Here is a 20891-nt window from a genome sequence, read left to right on the forward strand (position 1 = left end):
CACAGAACATAAGTTTGTTAATGCAGCATTTCATTGCTTTACTGGCCTCTTTGTTAGTGATGCTATGGTAACTGTTTTACTTATTGCTATGCCAGCGATGAAAGTCCACAAAACATACTGAAAGGTCAGAGTAGTCTGATTTTATTTTGGATAACGAGTGGTGAATAAGCTCCGTAATCTGATGGTTTGATCTGATTGTTTAAATATTTATGTGTAGTTAGAAGAAAGTACACAAAATATAAAGGTTCTGCTCTATTGTGTGTAGTAATTTTGGATCAGGGCTGAAGTCAAATAAGCAACACGTTCTCATTCCAACTCGTCACATACTGACGTATGTGTTCGACCCACTTTCTATCTCACTGGCTAGCCCAGTCGCAGTATGCACGTGGTTAATGTTGTGAACTCAAATAAAAACATTTGCACATGTTAAGGCAACCAAAAGCATCACATCAAATAATTACCTGAACTTAGTAAAACCTGAACATAACATAACATAATTAGAGAAAAAACATGTAACTTTAAAATAACTCAACAAGACTTTGGGACACTCTATTGTGCTTGTTTGTTTTGTTCTCCGCCTGCTCTAAAGCATTTACAATCATCCAACCTGTAGATAAAAGCACAACTTGCTTCAACAAACCATTGTGCACTTTGGAGTGAGAAAACTTTCAATTATGTTCAACTGACCTCTTTCACCAACAAACGCCACTTTTATTCAGCTTAGACTCTGAGGTATGTGAACTTTAAAGTGAGTATACAACATGAAAAACACAGATTGCGTTTGGTGCCATGCAGTTTTTAAACAACAGACTGTGCTGCCATCTCATGGCAGTGACGGTTAAAGTCATGCCTGTGAACCCTGTGTCCCAGTTGTCTTATCCCTATAATTAATATTTTTTATATCTGGCGACTTGGTGTATTTTTTTCCTGCCCTGCAACTGCCTATGATGTCAGTTAAAAAGAGTATGTACAGTTTTACAAGGCTTGTAGTTTCTAGAAAAATAACAAGCAGGTATAATGTGAGTGATGACATCACCAGCTTATACAAGGACTGTTTGTTTTGAATGCAGAATAATTCCCCAGCATTAGGGCATTTACTCTGGCAGGGGTCATTTCTTCTTGTCTTTTTTATCGCTTATATCAACATTCAACCCTCGCAACACAGCATTACAATTCCTCCAACATGTGCCTCAGTCAAAGTCAATATGTGGAGTTTGTTCCTTCAGGCGGAGCTGAGCATTCCTCTGGATTCAAACAACTCGATCAAATAAACAACATCACAGTCTGCGTAAACAAGTGACTTGTGTCACGTTGTCTCCATCAGTTCAGCTTTATTCAGTCAAATCAACTCTAATGAGAATGTTCAGGTACAGCCATTCAGTCTGCTGTTTGTCCCTCCTGCCACAGAGGAAAAATAGAACAAATTATATCATTCTGTTTTCAGGATGTAATATATCATTTTTATTCACATGGTACATTATTGAGTGTGTAACTGTCTGGTCATTTTATTTCAGCACAGATCAGAACAGCACATAGCTGTTCTGATCTGACCATTTGACTAATTCATAATTCTTTATCATGTGTATATCGCTTCAGTTTCTACTTTCTGATTGTTACCAAATCTTGCTCCATTCACGGTTGCTATTCCACTACTGATGTTGAATCAAGGACAGACCGTCTGGTAGCAGATTCGCCTCCTCGCTTTCTACCTTGAAAATGATTGAATTGACATTTAAAGTTAAAGGCACCCCGTAGAGTTTGTGACCACTAGTAGCACCATGAAGCAATGTTTTAAGAGTGGGTCACTCTCTTCTTAGTTTCTTGATGTTCATGCACACACAACACACTACATAGTTCTTCAGGCGGTTTCATGCGATTCCGGTGATTGACAATAGGTGGCAGTAACCTGCCATGAAACGCAGAAATGTGCTAACATAGGCAAGAAAGAAGAACACTGCAAGCTAATGTAAACAATGTAGGTTTTTTGATTCTTACAAAGAAATCTGCTCTGGTATTGTTTAATAAGGTAGGAAATGTATTCAACAAGTTGACTAGGCCCAAAGGACACACATCACACTATATTTGGGTAACAAACTTTGAATGTGAATATAATTTTGATTGTTTAGAAAGGAAAACAACATAGTACTGCAACATAGTTGACATTGGTAAATGTAACGTGAAATGTCTATTTTCTTTGTTCCTAATTGTGTTAACAGCACTATGTGTACAATCTGGTGTCTGGTGTCCACGGGGCACAGAGATGAATTTGCTGAAAGTAACATTTTCTACAAACAGAAAAATGTCATCAAAATGATCTAAAAGTAAAAATAAGACAGCGCTATAAAAACTCTACACGTGGATTTTTCAACTGATATCAAAATAAATAAGGACAAAGTCTTATTATTAAGATTCCCTTCTTTAAAGTTGGCTGGCTGTCGTTTTTTCCCAGATATATTTAAAGAGAGATAAAAACACAACACACAACCACACAAATCATGATTTTTCCCCTTTTCGCTCTCAATGTCACCATTTGAATTAATCTCCTCCCCACTAGAAAACATTCAGATGAAAAATATAACTGACACATATTTGTATCCAACCCGCCCTCATAGGACCCCCGAACTAATCCAAACATCAAGGCCCCAAATATGAATGAACAAAAGAAAAGGTGGAGTTTATCATTTTAAGTGATCTAACTAACTTTGAACCATAAACAGGACATTTGTTCGGTCATTAAGCAGAATGCATTGTGTTTCAAGCTAAGTGTGTACAAACTTTGTAAAGTTAGCTGCAAAGGGAACTTTCTTATATAAAAGAATAAGAGCCAGAAATCTGTAATACTAAAACACAAAACCTACTTATGTATTAAATTTCAGTTCGTAGGCACAAGGACCCAGCAGAAAGAAACACGCCTCCCACCCTCCTCTGCCTTACTTCCCTCCCACTTCCTCCTTCAAACCCATGTGCTGCTAGAGGAGAGGCATGTGTGTGTGTGTGTGTGTGTCTGTGTGTGAGTGTTAATGAAAGACAGTGAGAGGGGATCACTGGTGAGTGCAGGGTGTTTGGGAGCAGAGAGAAGGATGATGGGTTGACCTTTGGATAGCATCTCACCTTAAAAACCTGAAGAACATGGAAGCCAAAAAGATCCTCCATTTTGTGCCATCTGGTAAGTTTCACAGGGGTGGAGTGGGGTGAGAAGGTCTGTCATGCTGCAACCTGAGCCTACTGTGTCAAACACGTGGAGAAACCCTCTCTATAGTGTGAGCGCGTTTGTGTGCCGATAGCATCTAGTGTAATACGTATTGTGTATCATATATGTAGTGCCGGCTTTCATCTTTAGATGGACAATCATTTCATAACTCTTCCATTATCTTCTACTTGCCTGCTTCTTTATATATTTACACTCTTGATATTACAACCAGATAATACGAGCAAGTTGCTTTTATAGCCAGGAAAGTCAAAAGCATGTGGGTCAGTATTTACAGTATGGCAGTAAATGGCACATTTGTCTCTCATAGACGGTTTTTACAGCAGACTGTTCTTGATCTAGATCTGTTTTAACACTCCTACAGCACCACACCGGTGAAGGGAATCATTCCAGAAATGTGCTCCAATTGATTTAAAACTACTTATTGGGTTAAAACTCCTGTTGTCATAAAGTGGGAAAGTCTATAAGTTGATGCTGCTACAGTATCATATAGTCCACTCTCCCAGTTGGCTTCTTTTCTTTTACCACACCACACATGCAACACACAAGCTTCATAACAAGTATTCAACGGAAAATGTGCTATTTTGATAAACAGTTAGTCTTTCAAGTATTTTTCCCAGTGAAGGTCAACAGGTCGAGCTTCTCCAATGTGAGGATTTGCTGCTTTTCTTTGTCTTATGTGACAGCAAACTGAATATGTTATTAAAGTTGCTCGGACAAAACCAGTGTTTTGAAGAAGAAGTAACCATGTAAGGATTCTTTCACTATGTCATGACTTTTTTAGACCAAACTATTAATTAATGAATCAAGAAGATAATTGGCAGATTATTCAATGATGAAAAGTAATTTAGTAGCAGCTCACAACAAGTAAAATGTATTTCTTGTTCAGTGCCATCAAAGGGTTAAAAAATCCTACTTGTATTTTCCCAGGTCGAGGATTAAGAAGATTATCTTGCAGAAAAATGTCTAATATTCTAATCTGGCCTTCCCACTCTTATTGAAGACATTCTCTGGTTAACGTTGATGATAATGTGATACAATTGGGATTAAAAAAGGAACTGTATCAAAGCTACAGCATCACCATCCTCTGCTACTATTATCTTCAGATTTACAACCGTTTTGCAGGCTTTATGTCACCTACTGTTAACTATTCCCCTGAAAACACTTCAGTCCCCCAGAGGATTAATGGCATACGTCTTTCAGACTTCTTTGATGTCGAAGTGAGAAATAAACCCCATTAGATGTGTACTTTGGTTACTGAAGTGCATCTTGTCGGACTATGGTTAGTGTTGGTCCAGTGGTCGTATCCATCGTGCTGGATAACCAAACATCAAGTCGTCGTTATCGTCGGCCTCTGAGGTGTTGAAGTGGAATGAGCTGTAGTTCCTCCTTCCTGTTGTTTGCTATGTTTCAATAGGAATGTGTACATTGTGACCTGCAGAGTACACACTGTCCAGCACGGCTGCCTGCACCAACCGTGCTCAAATTATGTTTTACTACGAAGCATGAAATTGACAAGCAGTCAAAGCGCCAATGACCCTGTACACGTACGAACGCCGAGGCCCATCTGCCTTGATGGTTTGACCTTGTGTAGTTCAGCACAGAGTTCTCAGTACTGCAGCTCTTGTTTCAAAGACCCAACAAGGATTCTTCTGTTTTGTTACTCCTCATGGTCATCCTTTAGATAGCAAGATGGAAGGGATTAATAAAAGATACCTAAGGCGTTAAGTCAGCCTTGTTTGTCCAGTGAGATAAAGAAATCACAGACATCAAATCATATTAAGAGGTGGTTTGGGTAGTCAGAGTAAAAAAATACTAAACAATTTTAGATTTAAAGGAGAAAAAAAGACAAAACGCATAATAAACAAAGTAAAAAGGTTTTGTCTAACAAATTCTTTATAGATATCGTATATAGATATCATGAATTATTTTCGCCACGATAATCGTGTTGTGAAATGCTGATATTGTGCCAGCCCTCAACAACCATGCCTTCTTGGCCAACTGAAATCCAAACTCACACCTCTGATCCGTCATGTTGCTGTGCTAGCTACTACGACCCAAGAAGAGCTGTTTTATGTGATGGGTGGGTTCAGCTAGTCACGATCAATTCAGAAACATTTTAATGTTTTGCACAGAAAAAAAAAGGACAGATTTATATGTAAAAATAGTTAATAAACAGTATAGTTAACACGTGGACAAAGGATTAGAGTGTAGAAAAATATATATATCACAAAATATCACCAAAACCTGTTTTGCTAACAGGATCAGAAGACTATTTTAAGGAGCACTGTCAATGTCATTAGGCTTGACTTACACTTCTATCACTGCCGATTTCAACATACTGCACACTAAGCTCCAGGAAGTCGGCGTGTCTGCCAACAGGAAACACACAGGCATGAGCCAGCCTGCAGAAACACTGCCAAGTATCTTCTCTGATAAACTTTTAAATGTCTCACTCACTTTTGCAGGACAAATTTGGTTCATTTCTTCACATCAATTTCACTGTTGGAGCTGATGAGAAACTGTTCATTAGTGTTTAGTGGAAGTCAGTCTCTAGCCTTGATCACGCTGATAAGATACAGTGCAGAGAATTAACAACAAACTTGACCTTTATCTTTATGAGACGAGACAGTAAAGGTCTCAGCCAGGCAGACTAAAGTCATCCTCTGGTACAAACAGCTCGTTGCAGGAGCTGCGAGGTCCCCTGTTGTCTGCGCAGACTCCTGTGAAGTGGAGGAGGCCTGGGAATGTTCCGTCTAATCTGCTTTGAGATATAGCCTTGCTGAGGAGCCCCCCTGGAGCCAATCACTGCCTCGGGCAAGGCAAAGCTCATCTGTACAGCTACAGCAGCGTCTCACAGACACATGACCGCTTAATACAAACATCGGACACAGCTGGTGTCAGATTTTTGTTGTAACCGATAACGAAGGGTTTCTTTTTTCAGTTTCTTTCACTGTCCTCTTTAACATCTCCTTAACTTACATCCACTTTCTATCTCTGTAATTTATACAATGTGCCACGCTATTGTAAAGGTCCGAGTGTGCGTCACACTGGCAATAATGATTCAACAAGATCAGATATTTAAATTTCAGTGCGTGCAGCTGAAAAGGTGGAGGCCTGCTGGTGACGGCAGATTGTTTTTATCACTTGTGAAGTGAGAGCTGTTGCACACAGCTCAGACGCAACAGGGTCAGTCAACATGGAGTCCAGTTTTATCACCATGTGTTGGTCAGTTTGTGTCTGAAAAAATAATTGGTCTGCAACAAAGGGATTTCAGGTCTTAAATATTTAAGATGTTATGGTGTTGGTTTATTAAGGTGCTGACCATCAATGTTCCTAGTTTGACTCGGGTCGACACTTTTGTTGCATTGTGTTCCCCGTCTCTCTCTCCCCTTGTTCCTGCCATTTCTTTACTGTTGACACTCGACTCAGAGTATAAAATATATATAAAAAATGTAGCGGTGTGAGTCCGTGTCCCCTGCAATCCACAGAAACCTTTGACCAGACACGCAAAAGAAAGTCTCTAACATTCATGAATTTTCTTTATTTTCTTTCAATTTTCTGTAAATTGAATTGGCCTCCATTATGGTCTAAATGCTGTGACAGACTTCTTCACATTGCCAGGGGAAACGTGTCCTTAACGGTAACTGCAGCCCTGGTGTATAAAGACGACAAGGATGGAAAAAAGATTTGGATTTTGCATTAAATCTCAGAATTGAAGCGGCAATAATCATTATTTTTATATAACGACTTTGGGGAAAACAATTTTTGAATTTGGTCCAGTAATGAGGGAGAGCGCTGCAGTCGGCAGTCACTAAACAGGCTGCAATGTAATCATATCAAGCAATTCCTCACCGTCAGTGTGCGTCCACTAAAAGTGTCTGTTTTTTGCCACTGGCTGGCTCAGATTGTTATTTTAAGTGGAAAGGACTCTACAGAGAAATATAACACGATACCTGCTCAACACTAAACAGCTGACTGACAAAGTTAGTAAGCTGGTGAACATAGTGGAGCATTTAGCAGCTAAAGAGGCAGATGTTTCCCTCAGGAGTTGGTGCTTCAAATTAATTAATATACTGCACCAAATCAGTCTGATGTGTTATTTAGCAACTGCGTGATAATATACGGAGATAATAAATCAACATTTTATATTATTATATGACGAACTATGATTGCAAGTCAATACAAACAATAATGAACATTTTTAATATAAAATACTTTTTAATAAACATTGGGCATGAAGTAAATATTTGTCTTTTCTCCTACAGAGGCTCCATCCACCGGGAGGTCCAAGAACGGATATGTTTTCCAAGAGATGGGTGCGTAGCTGCAGTAATAAATGTTATTATGTACTTTGATTGCTTTTCTCAGCATGTGTCCTGTTCTTTTATTTACACCAGATGATTGGCTTTGCAAGCACAGACTAAGTAATTCAGTTTATTTTCCTTCAGGATACGAGACAGAACACAGTACTTTTTCCACATTTAAATTTATTGCAACAGCTATTTATGCAAATGCCAATACTGCTCACCGATGACCCATTTCACAAGCTGCTGAGCGCAGCCGCTGGTGTGTTGAGAGGTTAATTAATGGGTAAATAATGAGGCAGATCATCTCTGAGTCAATGATGGGAAGTGGGAAGAACCAAAGCTCAAAGCTTTGCTCGTGAAGGGTTAAGGGTTAATTCTCTAATTATGTCTGGCTGTTTCTTTCTCCCCTCATAAAAGCTTGTGTTCGAGATGCCATATTTATCTTCTATACAATTAAGGAATTTACGAGGGGCTGCTATTGTTATATTGCTATATGTCTGGTTTGTTTTTTTATTGGGTCGGTCTTTCCCTCTGCTTGTCAACAGATGGCAGAGGGGTGGAAGGGAAACATAAATTGTCCTTTAATGGAGACATTGTTAATGGAGCCGGTGTTGCATCTTAACCTTGTTTCAAACAACAGTTTTATCTCACAGTTAGGGTCATCTATGAAATGACTGTTATTATTACTAAATTGTAAAGTGAATTTACTGCAGCAAAAACCAGTAATTCTGAAGAACAAACAGTGTAACATCGCAGCACTGCAACAAGCTCGGTTGAAATTGAAAACTTGACTGTACTCGACTGTGACCACTTATGTTTTATCCAACAGAGCTGCAGGATGGGGAAGAGAAGGATTCACCGGCCACTCACAAGGATCACATCTATGACAAACAGATCCAGATCAGTGTTTCAGGTTTGTGTTTAAACATGTTTAGTCTGTGGTGTGATTTGTTATAAGATTAGAAATTAGAGAGAACAAATGCCTCCCATCTTTCAACAGTACAGTTCATTAGCTCATCGCAGTGCCGTGAAGTTACATTTTGTTGTGACTTTCATTGTCTGAGTATAATTAGAAATAGGAATCTGTGTGCCAGCTCTGATTCCCGGAGTCATAATACCTGAGACAAAGTTCATGGACATGAACTGTCAGCTAGTGCTCCCTATTAACTATTAATACCTGAGAGATGTTTTAGTTATTTCCTAGAATAACTTTAGATAAATCAAAGAACCATTCGCTGTGGGGATCAGAGCAAAGGTTTGGAGTTGAAGGCTGTGTTAGGGTGTTAATTAATGGGTTTTATGCTTTTATTTGCAGATCCTGAATGTCCTGGGTTTGGGCTTTTGAACACAACAAGAAAAGTAAGATTTGCTTTTCCAACTGTCCCATTTTAAAGCTAAAATCCTCGAATGTCAGCTCACGCTTGATGTTTTAAACTAACTGAGTTAAAGCAGTGAGCTGCGAGGGAATGCGTGTATTTACGTGCTGTTTTTGCGATGTTCAGTCAGCAAAATCAGAAAACGAACCTTTCACCTATTTGCACTATGACAATATTACATCATTAATCAAATTGCACTTGTCCTTGGCTCACACTAGTATGTGAAGCCAATGAACTTCCAGGAGGAAGTGCGCGCCCACAGAGACCTGGACAGCTTCCTGGCCCAGGCGAGCATCCTTTTGGAAGAGAAAGCTGCCACTCTGGACGAAGTCCTGCGGCGAATGCTGACTCACTTGGTGGAGGACGGCCACAGCAGCTGTGATGCGGACGAGGTCATGAACTCATTGTTCACGGACGCAGGAGGGAAGGAGTCTAACGGTGGGCAAAACATATTAGAGGCAATTTGAGATGAAGTGTTTGCCTCAGATGATACTTGACACATCAACGTGAAAGCTTTTTTTTCTTCCGCTCGTTGAAATGTTCTCGTGCTCCCACAGTTCACCTTCTGTCAGAGACCATTCAGGGTGTGACTGCTTCTCCCACTGGCATTCATTACCAGCAGTCCTGGCTTTGTATTCTGTGAGTTCATCCGCAATAATATTTACGTAAAAAGGGTGCTATTGTGACTAATTCCTCCAGCCTCAGTGAATGTTGTGGGTAGTTGCTGAGACTGTACAGGGACAACAACACGACAGACAAATCTTTTCTTTGGGAAAGTCGTTTTGTTTTGGCTCTACTTTACACCTGCTAATACAGAATTCTGCACAATCAATCATTTCTACACCACTGATCTAAAAATAAATGATTTTCCTATCAATCCAGCTCCAATGTCAGGAACCTGCAGAGACGCCATGTCTGCATCGCCCGTCTGGAGAGGCCACAGAACTGGGGGGTCAACTGCTGCGAGGCCCGATATGTCATCCTCATCCTGGCCCCTCCTCGAACGGTTAGGGCCAGTTCTCAGTTCCTCTAATCAAAACTCTCTTTCCTTTTGAGTAATATGGTGGCCAGATGATTCATAGATAAAATGTTATTTTCCACCCTAATTAGTGCATTCAGAGGAGCCACATAGATGCACTTTGACGTTTGCATCTGGCTGCTGACCTTTTTTATATGTCGACTTAATCGTCATTCTTCAGGTCACACTAAGCAAATTGTCCGTCTATCGGACTATGAAACTCCACAGCTGTGTTGGAGTTGTTATTAAAGGTCAAATTTAAAGAGTAACTTTCTCATCATCCTTTTCAGAAAAGCACCAAGACGGCCATTGAGTTCGGAAGAACGTTTGCCACGATGTTCTCGGACATTTCCTTCAGACAGAAGCTTCTGGAGGCCAAAACCCAGGAGGAGTTCAAACAGGAGCTGGTCAACCAGCGACAGCAGCTCTCCGTAGTCACTGAGAAGCCGGCCGTAGAGGAAGTGGAGGACTCGGATCCACGTAGAGGGAAACCACTTCAGGTGTGAAAGAAGAACAAAGCAGGAGATGTGACACAGACAAGGACGTATTGGCCTTAAGGTTAAGGACGTTGTATAACTTTTAGAACAATGAAAAAAACAATACGGAAACATAACCATCCCTAACAAGAAGCTACTAACAAAACTAACATTTATATTCTCTCCCTCGCCTTTTACAGTAAAGTAAAGTAGTTGAGCCAGATTATCTGATTATCCTGTTTCCACACTTTATCAGCCAGGCCCGATGAACGAGAAGCAACTGGGGAACAAACAAAAAGCTGCCAAGTCTGCCATGGCTCTGGCAGCAGAATGTGTGCAGCTCCATTTAGTGATAAAGTACTTCATTATGTCCAGTGTTTAAATTCAGAGGAAATGTGTGGGCTCAGCAGGAGGGACGAGAAGAGGGAACACCCAGATACTGCCTAGAGAGAAAGCACGTAGCTGGGTCGTAAACGAACAAAAAAGAACAAACAGGTTGAGGCTACACCTGATGTCCTGAACGGCTTCAAAACGGCATTTAAATGTAGCTTGCCAAACCAGCTTTTTAAACTGTTCTGCAATTCCAAAGTTGTGTAATAGAAAAACAAGCAATGATGGTCACTCGGGTGTGCCCGTATCTTCAATCTTACACAAGAATATTCCTCCTCAAGTGTCTCTAAAAATGTGTTACGCTCATTCTAAAGACCCAGCCAGCACATGTATGAAAATGTATGTTTTTCTAAATTAATTTTCTCTGTTTATTAAATATTTTACCATCTTCTGTTACTCACAAAAGTCAGTCATAGGTATTATATATATTATATATGTATTATATATATATATACAGTATATAGGTATCAACGTGAAGTCGTGTCCACCAGTAGCACTGTAGGGAGTGGAGGGGTTAAAAAATGATTGAAATGGGACCACTGTCAGTAAAAAGGAGGGGAAAAATAACACAAATACAGTGCACATTCCTCATGGGTGGAGGAAGTATTCATATACTTTACTGAAGTAAAAATACGTATAATGTAATGCATTGAAAATGTTACAATGTACTTAAAGTATACAAAGTAAAAGGTACTCAATGTATGAAATGTCCCCTGTGACTGTTATATTATTATATATTACATCACCAGATAGATAAATTAAAAACAATTAAATGGAAAAGCATCACATTTTCACCTTTGTGAAGCTGAAACCAGGACATGATTTTGCCTGAAAAATGAACTAAAGAAATCAAAATAGTTGCAAATAAATTTCTGTCAATCGATTAATAAGTTAATCTACTAATCCTTTTGTTTTATTGTAAAGTAACTGTAGCTGTGAGATACACAAAGTGGAGTAAAATGCACAACATTCCCCTCTGAGATGTAGTGGGGGGGGGGGGGGTAAAATACTCAAGTAAAGTACATGCACCTCAAATCTGCACTCAAGTGCAGTTAATGTACTTACTTTCCATCACTGACATTCCTGGTATATTTCTACTGCTTATATCTTGACAGACAAAATTATTTCTCACATTCTAAACCACTGCAGTGTTCAAACTGATGGATGTATTATTCATAACGTATTTAATCAAGTATCAAGTATATTTCTTCACACTGACGTGTCTAAATGACTGAATTCTGTCTTTTTCTTCACAGTGCACAGATTTCTTTAAGTTCGGTAAAGGTGTTTATGACGACCTCCGTCGCAGACTCCCCCTCTACCCCTCAGACTTCACAGATGGTACTAATATGTTCTTGTAATGCTTCTTTCTAGGCGGGAACATATCTATTTAAACTAATTGCCTTTGCTACAAAATCACGAGATGTCTTTGAAGATATCCTCACATTTTGTCTGTTGAATATCTGTAATAAACCGTTAAATAATCCATCAAGGTATGCATGGGAAGGACCGCTGTCTGCTGAAGTACACTACCACAGCTATTTTCCTCTACATTGCTATTCTACTGCCTGCCATCGCATTCGGTTCACTGAATGACGAAAGCACAAGAGGAGAGATAGGTACGGACTCCTGTCTACGTCCTTTAATACAGTCAGCCGTTTTAATCTGAAGCATAACAACTAAGTGAAGTTTTGTTGTTTTGACAGATGTTCAGAAGACCATTGTCGGCCAGAGCATTGGAGGAGTGATCTATTCTTTGTTCGCTGGCTCACCGCTCGTCATTCCACTGACCACTGCGCCACTGGCCATCTTCATAAGCGGTGCGTAATGTGTCCTACTGATTAAACAGGCGAATTAATGTGTGGAGCACATACTCTGTACCATACTGTACATTACGTGCAGAAAATGCATTGTAATTCAAGCTTGAAGCTGATTGTCAGGCAGCGTCCAACAATCATGTTGGTAGCCAGGTTACCAGACAGTTCAGGTGAAAACGTCATAATACTTTAAAAATGTGTCTTTATGTATGTTTTTCAGTCATCAGAGGAATCTGCGACGACTACGACCTGGACTTCGATGCTTTCTACGCCTGCATCGGTTTGTGGAACAGTCTGTTCCTCATCCTCGGTGGCTTGTTCAACGTCAGCCTGTTTATGAAACTCTTCAAACGGTGAATACACAACAGACAGAAGTCCCATACTTGTAATATACGTAGCTAGCCGTGTGGCCATGCACTGAGGTGAGGTCACAGATAACAGAGGACGCGTCTGTTATGACTTCCTGTTTTCAGACATAATTATGAATCGAGTTAAATTTGCACTCTCGCTATCTGGGCCAACATTTAGCCTCGAATGAGCTGTTATGACTGTGTCTGTGTGAAAAACAACATTTCTATAAAACATGAATGATCACACCGTGCTTTTTTTTTTTGACATTTGGCTATCTCCTAGCTCAACAGAAGAAGTCATTGCATTGTTCATCTCCATAGCGTTTGTCGGGGATGCGGTGAAAGGCACCGTCAAAAGTAAGTCAAGCCAAGGTCAGACTGCATTAAACATGTTTTGAATGCGTCTCTCTCCACACTGAAGGGGAATGTCGAAACGCCCTGCATATCATTTGTTCGGGGTAATGTAGCTCAGCAAATATACGTATCCATCATGGTGGAAAAGCAAGCATGAAATCAAACAGGGCCCCTGTTTGTTGTGGAAAAACAGAGATCTCTATAATGCAAATATAATGTGGTCTTTCAAATAGCTTCTATTGATATCTTTTTCACGAGGGTTTGACACCAGACAGGGAAGTAATGGAGGAGCATGTGATGGATTCTTCACAGCGTTCCTCTTTAAGCCTCAGGCTGTAGTTTTCTATTCAACGACATCAAACTGAGCAGAGCTTGAATACAATGCACCGCTTGATTGTGCTTGAATGGCTGCAAATAAACTGAGATCAAATACATAAAAAGGGGAATTGTATCTCCATGTTGAGTCTTGTTTGTACGGCAGCATGTTGTTCCACCATGACAGAGTATTTGCTCAGTTTCTTATTATAACAAGGAACTTCTTGTTTTTCCAAGAAACTTTTTCATGTCACAATAAAATATACAATTTAACCTTTAACCTCACTTTTTCCTGTTAAAGCCCAAAAATGAGTCTCGATTTAACAAAATAAAATATCATCAATAAATCAAATATTTCTTGTTATAACATCAGAGGTAAGTATGTTGTTAAAACATCAATTATTACTTATTATAACATGCAAAAAGATCAGGTAAAAACAACAGCATAGTGGCACCAATACCCTCACGAAAACAAATCTGAATTAATTTGAACAAATACCAAAATGAACGAGCACACTTATTTCCACTGAATCTTCAGTTGTAGTCATTAATGCTGTAACAACAGGTGTATTTTTATAGTATAATATTGCCTTTGCGTGAAAAGGATCTTGTAAAAATAAGGAAACAAGGAGCAATACGCTGCATTACGTTTGACCCTGGTTCTCATCCTTTTTTACTTTCTTTCTTCTTTTCGCCCTCACTTCCTAGTTTTTAAGCACTTCTACCACGGGCCCACTCTTGCGACCACAAACAGCACGTTGGTGCTTCAGCAGATTAATGAGATTCTAGAGAAGATGAAGAACCAGACGACAAACATGCTCCAGCATGATAATGAGACGGTGTCACCGATGGGACACTCGGAAGTGTCAATCTTCCTGCCCGAGTCTCTGGTGTTGACAACAAGAGAAAGGCCTATCCTCTGTCTGCTGCTCATGTTGGGGACTTTGTGGCTGGGTTACACCCTCTACCTCATCAAGAAGAGGTATGTATTATTGTATTATTTTTCCTTATGTATTAACATGTAACCAGCATGTAGAGCTAATTTCAACTACTTTATATACTGTTGAGTAGTTTGTATACTACTATATACTTACACTCACCCACTACATTAATCTGACAGCTGGAGTTATGAGTTACTTTGCAGATTGTAATGCAGGGAATTAAACCAACTAACATTAAATGTTGCTTACATGTTAAAGCATCAAAATAATAATCTAAAAGTTTGAATGCAGGACTTACACACCCACTGGAGTATATTTTACATTGTTGAGTGCTACTTTTACTTAAAGGTCCCATATTGTAAAAAGTGAGATTTCCGTGTTTTTGGATTGTTAAACAGGTCTAGGCGCTACATAAATAAAACCTACACAGCCACAAGTACAAGTGCTGCCTAACTCTGTGTAATCAACACACACACACACACGCCCTAGCTTCAGTGACACTGTGACAGCGACGGATGCGGAAAACCGGAAAACCCTGACCAATCAGAGCAGACCGGGCTTTGTTGGAAAGGGGGGCTTAAAGACACAGGCGAGCGTTTAAACGTAGAGTGAACACAGTCAGAGAGTATGAGCAAAATAAAGTGTTTTTTGAGCATTAAATGTGCTATGTACGAGATTGGGAGCATTTATTTTGCCGCAAACAGTGCTAACAGCAGCAAAAAAGAGCTGACAGAGCTTTCAGTTTATCTGTGGGGGAACCGAAGGAACAGCGTTATCAGCTGTAACCTCTGTCTGAGTGCCGTGCAGAGCGGTGGCTGTGAGCTCACATGCACTAAAAGCACACGTGGCCAGCCCGGCTATGTCACGAAAGCAAGGAGGAACTCAGATTATAACATGCAGAGGGAGAGCGACTTCAATCCCTGCTTAGGTAGACATTACTCCACTATGTCTTTACATAGCAAATAGTTGTTTGCTGCTATAATAATGCTCTGAATGTCGCATATCGCACCTTTAACATGTCCAATGAGAAACCCAAAATACAAGTATGAGCATGATGTGTCTCCTATAAATAAATTATCTGACTACTTTAAATATGAAGTGGCGTAAATGGAAGTACTTAAGTACATTAAATTATTAAATCTGTATTTATGCATAGTACTTGAGTGAATGTGATTAGGGACTCTCAACTACTGTAGCTGCATATATTGGCACATAATTATAAAGCTGGGAGAACCTGAAAAAGAGGGAACAATTACATCCCAGTAGTCAGGCAGAATGTTACAAATAGCAGTGATTTTCACCCTTCAGGTGTAATACAGGAGGTAGATAAATGGGTGTATTTCCAAGTCTGACTCCCGGGACGTCAGTGCCCACCCCCCCCTCCCCCTAAAACCTTCACTACTTGACATTGATTAGTTTTTAAGCACCTACTGTAAAATAAATAGTTGTAAAACTTGTAGTAATTATCACATCAGAGTTACAAGATGTTGAATATGTGTCGCTTCTTTTCCCCCCCACAGCCCGTATCTGAACGACAGAGTCAGGGAGGTGGTGTCTGACTGCGCTTTGCCGATCTCTGTGGTGATATGCTCCTTCATTGGCTCCTACCTTTTCATTGACGTACAGCGTGAGTACAGATCTCTCACACAAAAGAACTGAGCGAACAGTACCCTTGAGACTTAGTCACAACCTTGGCACAGAACACCTTTCATTGTTCATAAATCCTCTGTTGGAGGCGGAAAAAAGGGAACATATTTGCTTTCAGAGAGCTTTCAAACCAGTGGGGGTTCTGAATCAATGTGGGTCAAAGACACTGGGTTGAACGTTGCTTAGAAAAACAAAGCTTACTAGCAACAAAGCTCACTTTTCAGGCATTTCTATTTATCATGGCATCATTGTTGATAAAACTCTACTTGAGATATTAGATCTACTGTTTTCTATAAATCGTATGTACCTATTAGTTCCCGTGTTCAGTGTCCACGATGGCCCCGTCTTCAACTTCCCTCCATTCGATAAGCTGTCAGGAATGAACACACTGAGCGCGGCCGGTCTGGGTTTCCTCCTCGCATTGCTCATCTTCATCGACCAGAACATCGTCATCTCACTCACACACGTACCGGAACACAAGTAAGGGGTGTAATTACCGAACCATGACAAGGAATTTAACATAACGTGTATATGTGCACCATATGCATGTGCTGTATTGTATCTTCTGTAATGTATATAGGTTATATTGTAACGCTGCAGTCTTTCATTGACAAACCACTTGACACTTGTGTGTGTGTGTGTGTGTGTACGTCTGTACCAGGTTGCTAAAAGGCACAGCGTTCCACTGGGACTTACTGCTGACTGGCTTCATCAACATCCTCATGTCCTGTCTGGGGTTGCCATGGATGCACGCTGCCTTCCCACATTCCTCCCTGCACGCTCGTCAGCTGGCCAAAGTGGAAACGCACGTAGAGAACGGACACCTCTCCACGACGTGAGTAAAGTTACAAACAAGGACAGAAATCAAGCGGCGCTTTGAAAGACGTCCAGACTGAAAACACCAGCTTCTTTATTAAACCCTTTTTACCGTCAGTTTGGAGGTTCAAACACTGACAAAAATGATTCAATAGTTATTTAGTGAAGTTTGTGATGGATTCTGCATTATTCATTTCAAAATGAAATGTAAAATATTTAAGTGGACGTTGAGATTGTTTGGTCTGAAAGAATATAGATCAAAAAGCGTTTTGATGATTATTTTAGTGTGCAAACCCTGAATATTTCCTTCTGTTATTTATTCATTCATTTTCAGTTGGAGTCTTTTGATGCAATGGTGGAATGTTTATAAACAGCAATAGAAATAATTCACTTTTAAAAATATAAAATTATAAAGCTGACCATTTGATCACATTTTAACAATGCATAATTATACTGCATGCAGATTGGAAATTAATTTATAATTCTCATTTTCTTTTAAGATATTTGAATTAAATCATTGTCATTTAGCTGGAAAAACCCAGAGGGGTAACAAGATGATAAAAGGGAAAACATAAATTTAAATTAAGGACATGTTTCTATTTCTTGTGATATACTGGATACTTTCATCTGTTTCGGGCTCCTAAAGTTAAAATCATTCTTAAGTTGACAATCACACTAAGGCAGAACATGTGATTAGCGGTTACAAAAAGCCGTTAAGAATTGGCATGTTCTCTAGTCGGATAAGAAGTGTTTATTGGTATATTTAAAGCGACTTTTCTCTGCCTTTGTGTCAAACAGTATTGTCAGTGTGCAGGAGACTCGTCTGACCTCACTAGTAGCCAACATCCTGATCGGCCTGTCTGCCTTCATGCTGCCCATTCCTCTGCAGTGGATCCCAAAGCCCGTCCTCTACGGCCTCTTCCTCTACATCGCAGCCACCTCGCTTGATGGGAACCAGATGGTGGACCGCATGGCCCTGCTGCTTAAGGAACAGGTGAGCAGGGAGGACACTGTGATCTGATTGGTTGATGTTTGTTTTCCCTGTTTATCCATTCAACTTCAAACGACGACTGCCCCAAATGGCACCCAGTGGTGGATGTTTAAAGAAGTTTGGTGTCCAGATATTCAGTGGGCAGAGAAAGTTTAGGGTAGAAGTTACTTCAACTTTTACACCACTATGAGAAAAAGTATCCTGCTCAGTTTCTTGTTGTTATGAGAAAACATGAAATAAATTGAAGTTATCATAGGGTTTCTAAAAAACACTTTCACATGAAAAATACCATAAAATAATAATGGAAAACCACCAGATTTTTCATTTGTTCTACAACAAGAGTATTTACATAAACATATTGCCTTTACAGCTGCAATGGCTTTCAGCCAGTCCACTTTTATACTAGCAAAACAAAATAAGTAATTCAAAACAGCATTATAACCACATCATACTTGCTCTTCTTTGTCTAGACGTCCTATCCTCCTACTCACTACATTCGCCGTGTGCCTCAGAGGAAGATCCACTGCTTCACAGCGCTGCAGATGATCCAGCTGATCGTCCTGTGTGCGTTTGGGATGTATCCTCTGCCCTACATGAAGATGGTCTTCCCCCTCATGATGATCCTGCTGGTCCCTGTCAGGTGAGACGACCCGGGCCAACAGGGGGCAGAGCGGGGCCGTGGAATCCAACACAGTGAACGTCTGCATTGAGTTGACGTTAGGCTGAGATTCACGCCGAGCTGTTTTTAAAGGGGCACTCCACAGGTTTTACACATGAGGATCAGTTTACTAGTAAAAACAGATGGTTTTCTTGTAGACCGCACATTTTTAGCCTTAAAAACTGAGGGCGTGGGGTTTGAAAGACTTTTGTAATGCATCAATTGTCTGAATTAATGTTTGGATCTGATGGATTTATTTATATTTTATATATTTCCATAGAACACATGTAACTGTACAGTGTCTCTCTGTGTTTTATCTCAGGACCAGCCTGCTTCCCCGAGTCATCGACGCCAAGTACCTGGATATCATGGACGCCCAGCACATGTAGAACGACAGAGCTCACCGTATGAAAGGATTCACTTTCTCCAGTTGGAGAGAGGAACAGACTGAGAACTCAATAAATGTGTTAACAACTAAACGAAATGCATTTGGACTTCAATATGTGGACGCGAGCACTCTGCTGGGGACTGGACGACCACTTACACCCGCAGAAGCTTTCTCCTTGTTCATCACACATTTACCATCAATGTAGCTGATTGTAACATTACTGCATCTTTATTTCACTTAACAATATAGTCATGAAGGAGTTTCTTTTGATGTGCTTTCACAAACGCATCATGCTGTGTAATAGAGAGCTGCTTGGTCTGTGTCCTACTTGAGTGTAAAGTGTGATGTGTTTTACCCCCAGAGAAAACCCATCATCATATAACGAAGTGAGGAAGAATTTCTCAAATGTTAAAACATGCAGAGTGAAGTGTCACCTCACGTTGATGCACCAAACACTGAAGTCAGACATCACAAGATATGCGTTTCATCGTTTTGATGTGAAAAACGTCTGTTTTCATTCTGAGGAGACATGTAACAAGATCAGGTATGTTAGTATAAATTAGTTGTGTGCATCGTAATGTTTGGATTAAATCAAACTGTTGTTACACAAAATATATCCCTTTAATGGAACTGAATTAACAGTTTTCATTATACTGAACCTCCTCGATATTAAAAGCTAAATACTTAACTGATACAGTCACAGAAAAGCACCTTCTAAGATATCACACACTTTATTGAGACGAGGGGACAGACAGTTGTAAAGCTCTGATTGTTGAATTCCTCCAATAGATGGCAGTAGAGGCTCATCTTCAGGATGGTTTGAGATCAGGCTTGGCTCATGACGGATGTACATTTACCCGAATATTACATAAAAAAATGAGGCAGATTCATATCGTCCAGTATAAGACACTGGGATAATAACGTGGACAGACATTTCCCCAGAATCCACCACTTTCAGAGGTTTTGTCCCATTATTTCATCTGTTTTAAGACACTTTTTTAAGCCAACAAACCACCTGATGCTGTAATTGTAAATGCAATCCACTGCCTTTGATGTGCTCAAAATTGTTTTTCCACCATAAACGCATCGACCATCTTCATCACGAATGTTTTTCAGACATGTATTAACTGTTTGTACCGAGTGCCTTGAATACATTTGCATGGAAAAACAAAAGGAGGCTCATTTTCACATTGTGCTACAATGAAGCAGGGAACGCAATTATCATCTGAGGGTATACGCGGGCGCAACTATAACCATGAATGCAGCAGAAGAAAAGAATTGGTTGCAATTCACATTCAGTAATTTGGAATTAAATTGCGCAGAGAAAATAGCCTGTCTTTGTTGAATAAACCAGACCTGGAAGGCACCGTGTGAATGTCGTCTGATAGCCAATAGGCTTCTTTTTCTTGATTTATATAAAATAAATGGTGTGATCATAACATGTTCATTTTAACATTTGCAGCATTTCAGGGTCCCACTTGATTCTTGATTCCACTTTTTGCTGATTACCCTCATTGGCCAATTGAGAACTATATATGAGTGTAATTTAACACTGAGAGATGTCTAAATAGCTTAAAACCAACCCGATCTCTGCATCTGTCTCGTGTTTTTCACATGATTGTACTCAAAAAGTGGCAAAAAAGGAAGCCAGAGAGTGTTGAGGTTGAACGTGGACCTTGACGACCTTCCTGTGTAGCCCTTTAGTCCAGTCTGCCAGTGCGCTGAGCCGACTGTGGGCTCGAGCATAAAAATCCGACCAATCCTGTGACTCCGCTGAGATTGGGACTTTTACTTCCCATGAGTAAACAAAAAGTGAGAGTGAGAGATGACGCGGCT

The 20891-nt window shown here is 40.0% G+C and overlaps 1 protein-coding gene across 1 annotated transcript; it reads left to right on the forward strand.

Annotated features, from left to right (window-relative positions):
• Positions 1-2989: 2989 nt before the first annotated feature.
• On the forward strand, positions 2990-20434 carry LOC142962865 (solute carrier family 4 member 11-like). The gene is made up of 20 exons (XM_076103543.1): positions 2990-3166; positions 7477-7527; positions 8348-8431; positions 8834-8877; positions 9113-9332; positions 9452-9533; positions 9777-9900; positions 10203-10412; positions 12035-12119; positions 12272-12397; positions 12485-12598; positions 12816-12948; positions 13229-13302; positions 14323-14596; positions 16076-16182; positions 16517-16682; positions 16864-17037; positions 17817-18012; positions 18480-18649; positions 18990-20434. The coding sequence occupies exons 1-20, from the start codon at positions 3130-3132 to the stop codon at positions 19054-19056; spliced, it is 2538 nt and encodes an 845-aa protein (XP_075959658.1). The 5' UTR covers positions 2990-3129; the 3' UTR covers positions 19057-20434.
• Positions 20435-20891: the final 457 nt, after the last annotated feature.

The sequence above is a fragment of the Anarhichas minor genome, unplaced genomic scaffold (genome assembly GCF_050575085.1).
Source record: "Anarhichas minor isolate MPS153535 unplaced genomic scaffold, ASM5057508v1 ptg000028l, whole genome shotgun sequence".
Taxonomy (NCBI): domain Eukaryota; kingdom Metazoa; phylum Chordata; class Actinopteri; order Perciformes; family Anarhichadidae; genus Anarhichas; species Anarhichas minor.

Excerpts from the sequence above, each read along its gene's own strand:
- LOC142962865 (XM_076103543.1), top strand. The coding sequence starts at position 3,130 with ATGGAAGCCAAAAAGATCCTCCATTTTGTGCCATCTG. Across the intron at positions 9,901-10,202 it reads TCCTGGCCCCTCCTCGAACG|AAAAGCACCAAGACGGCCAT; the intron begins GTTAGGGCCAGT and ends CATCCTTTTCAG. Across the intron at positions 14,597-16,075 it reads CTCTACCTCATCAAGAAGAG|CCCGTATCTGAACGACAGAG; the intron begins GTATGTATTATT and ends TCCCCCCCACAG.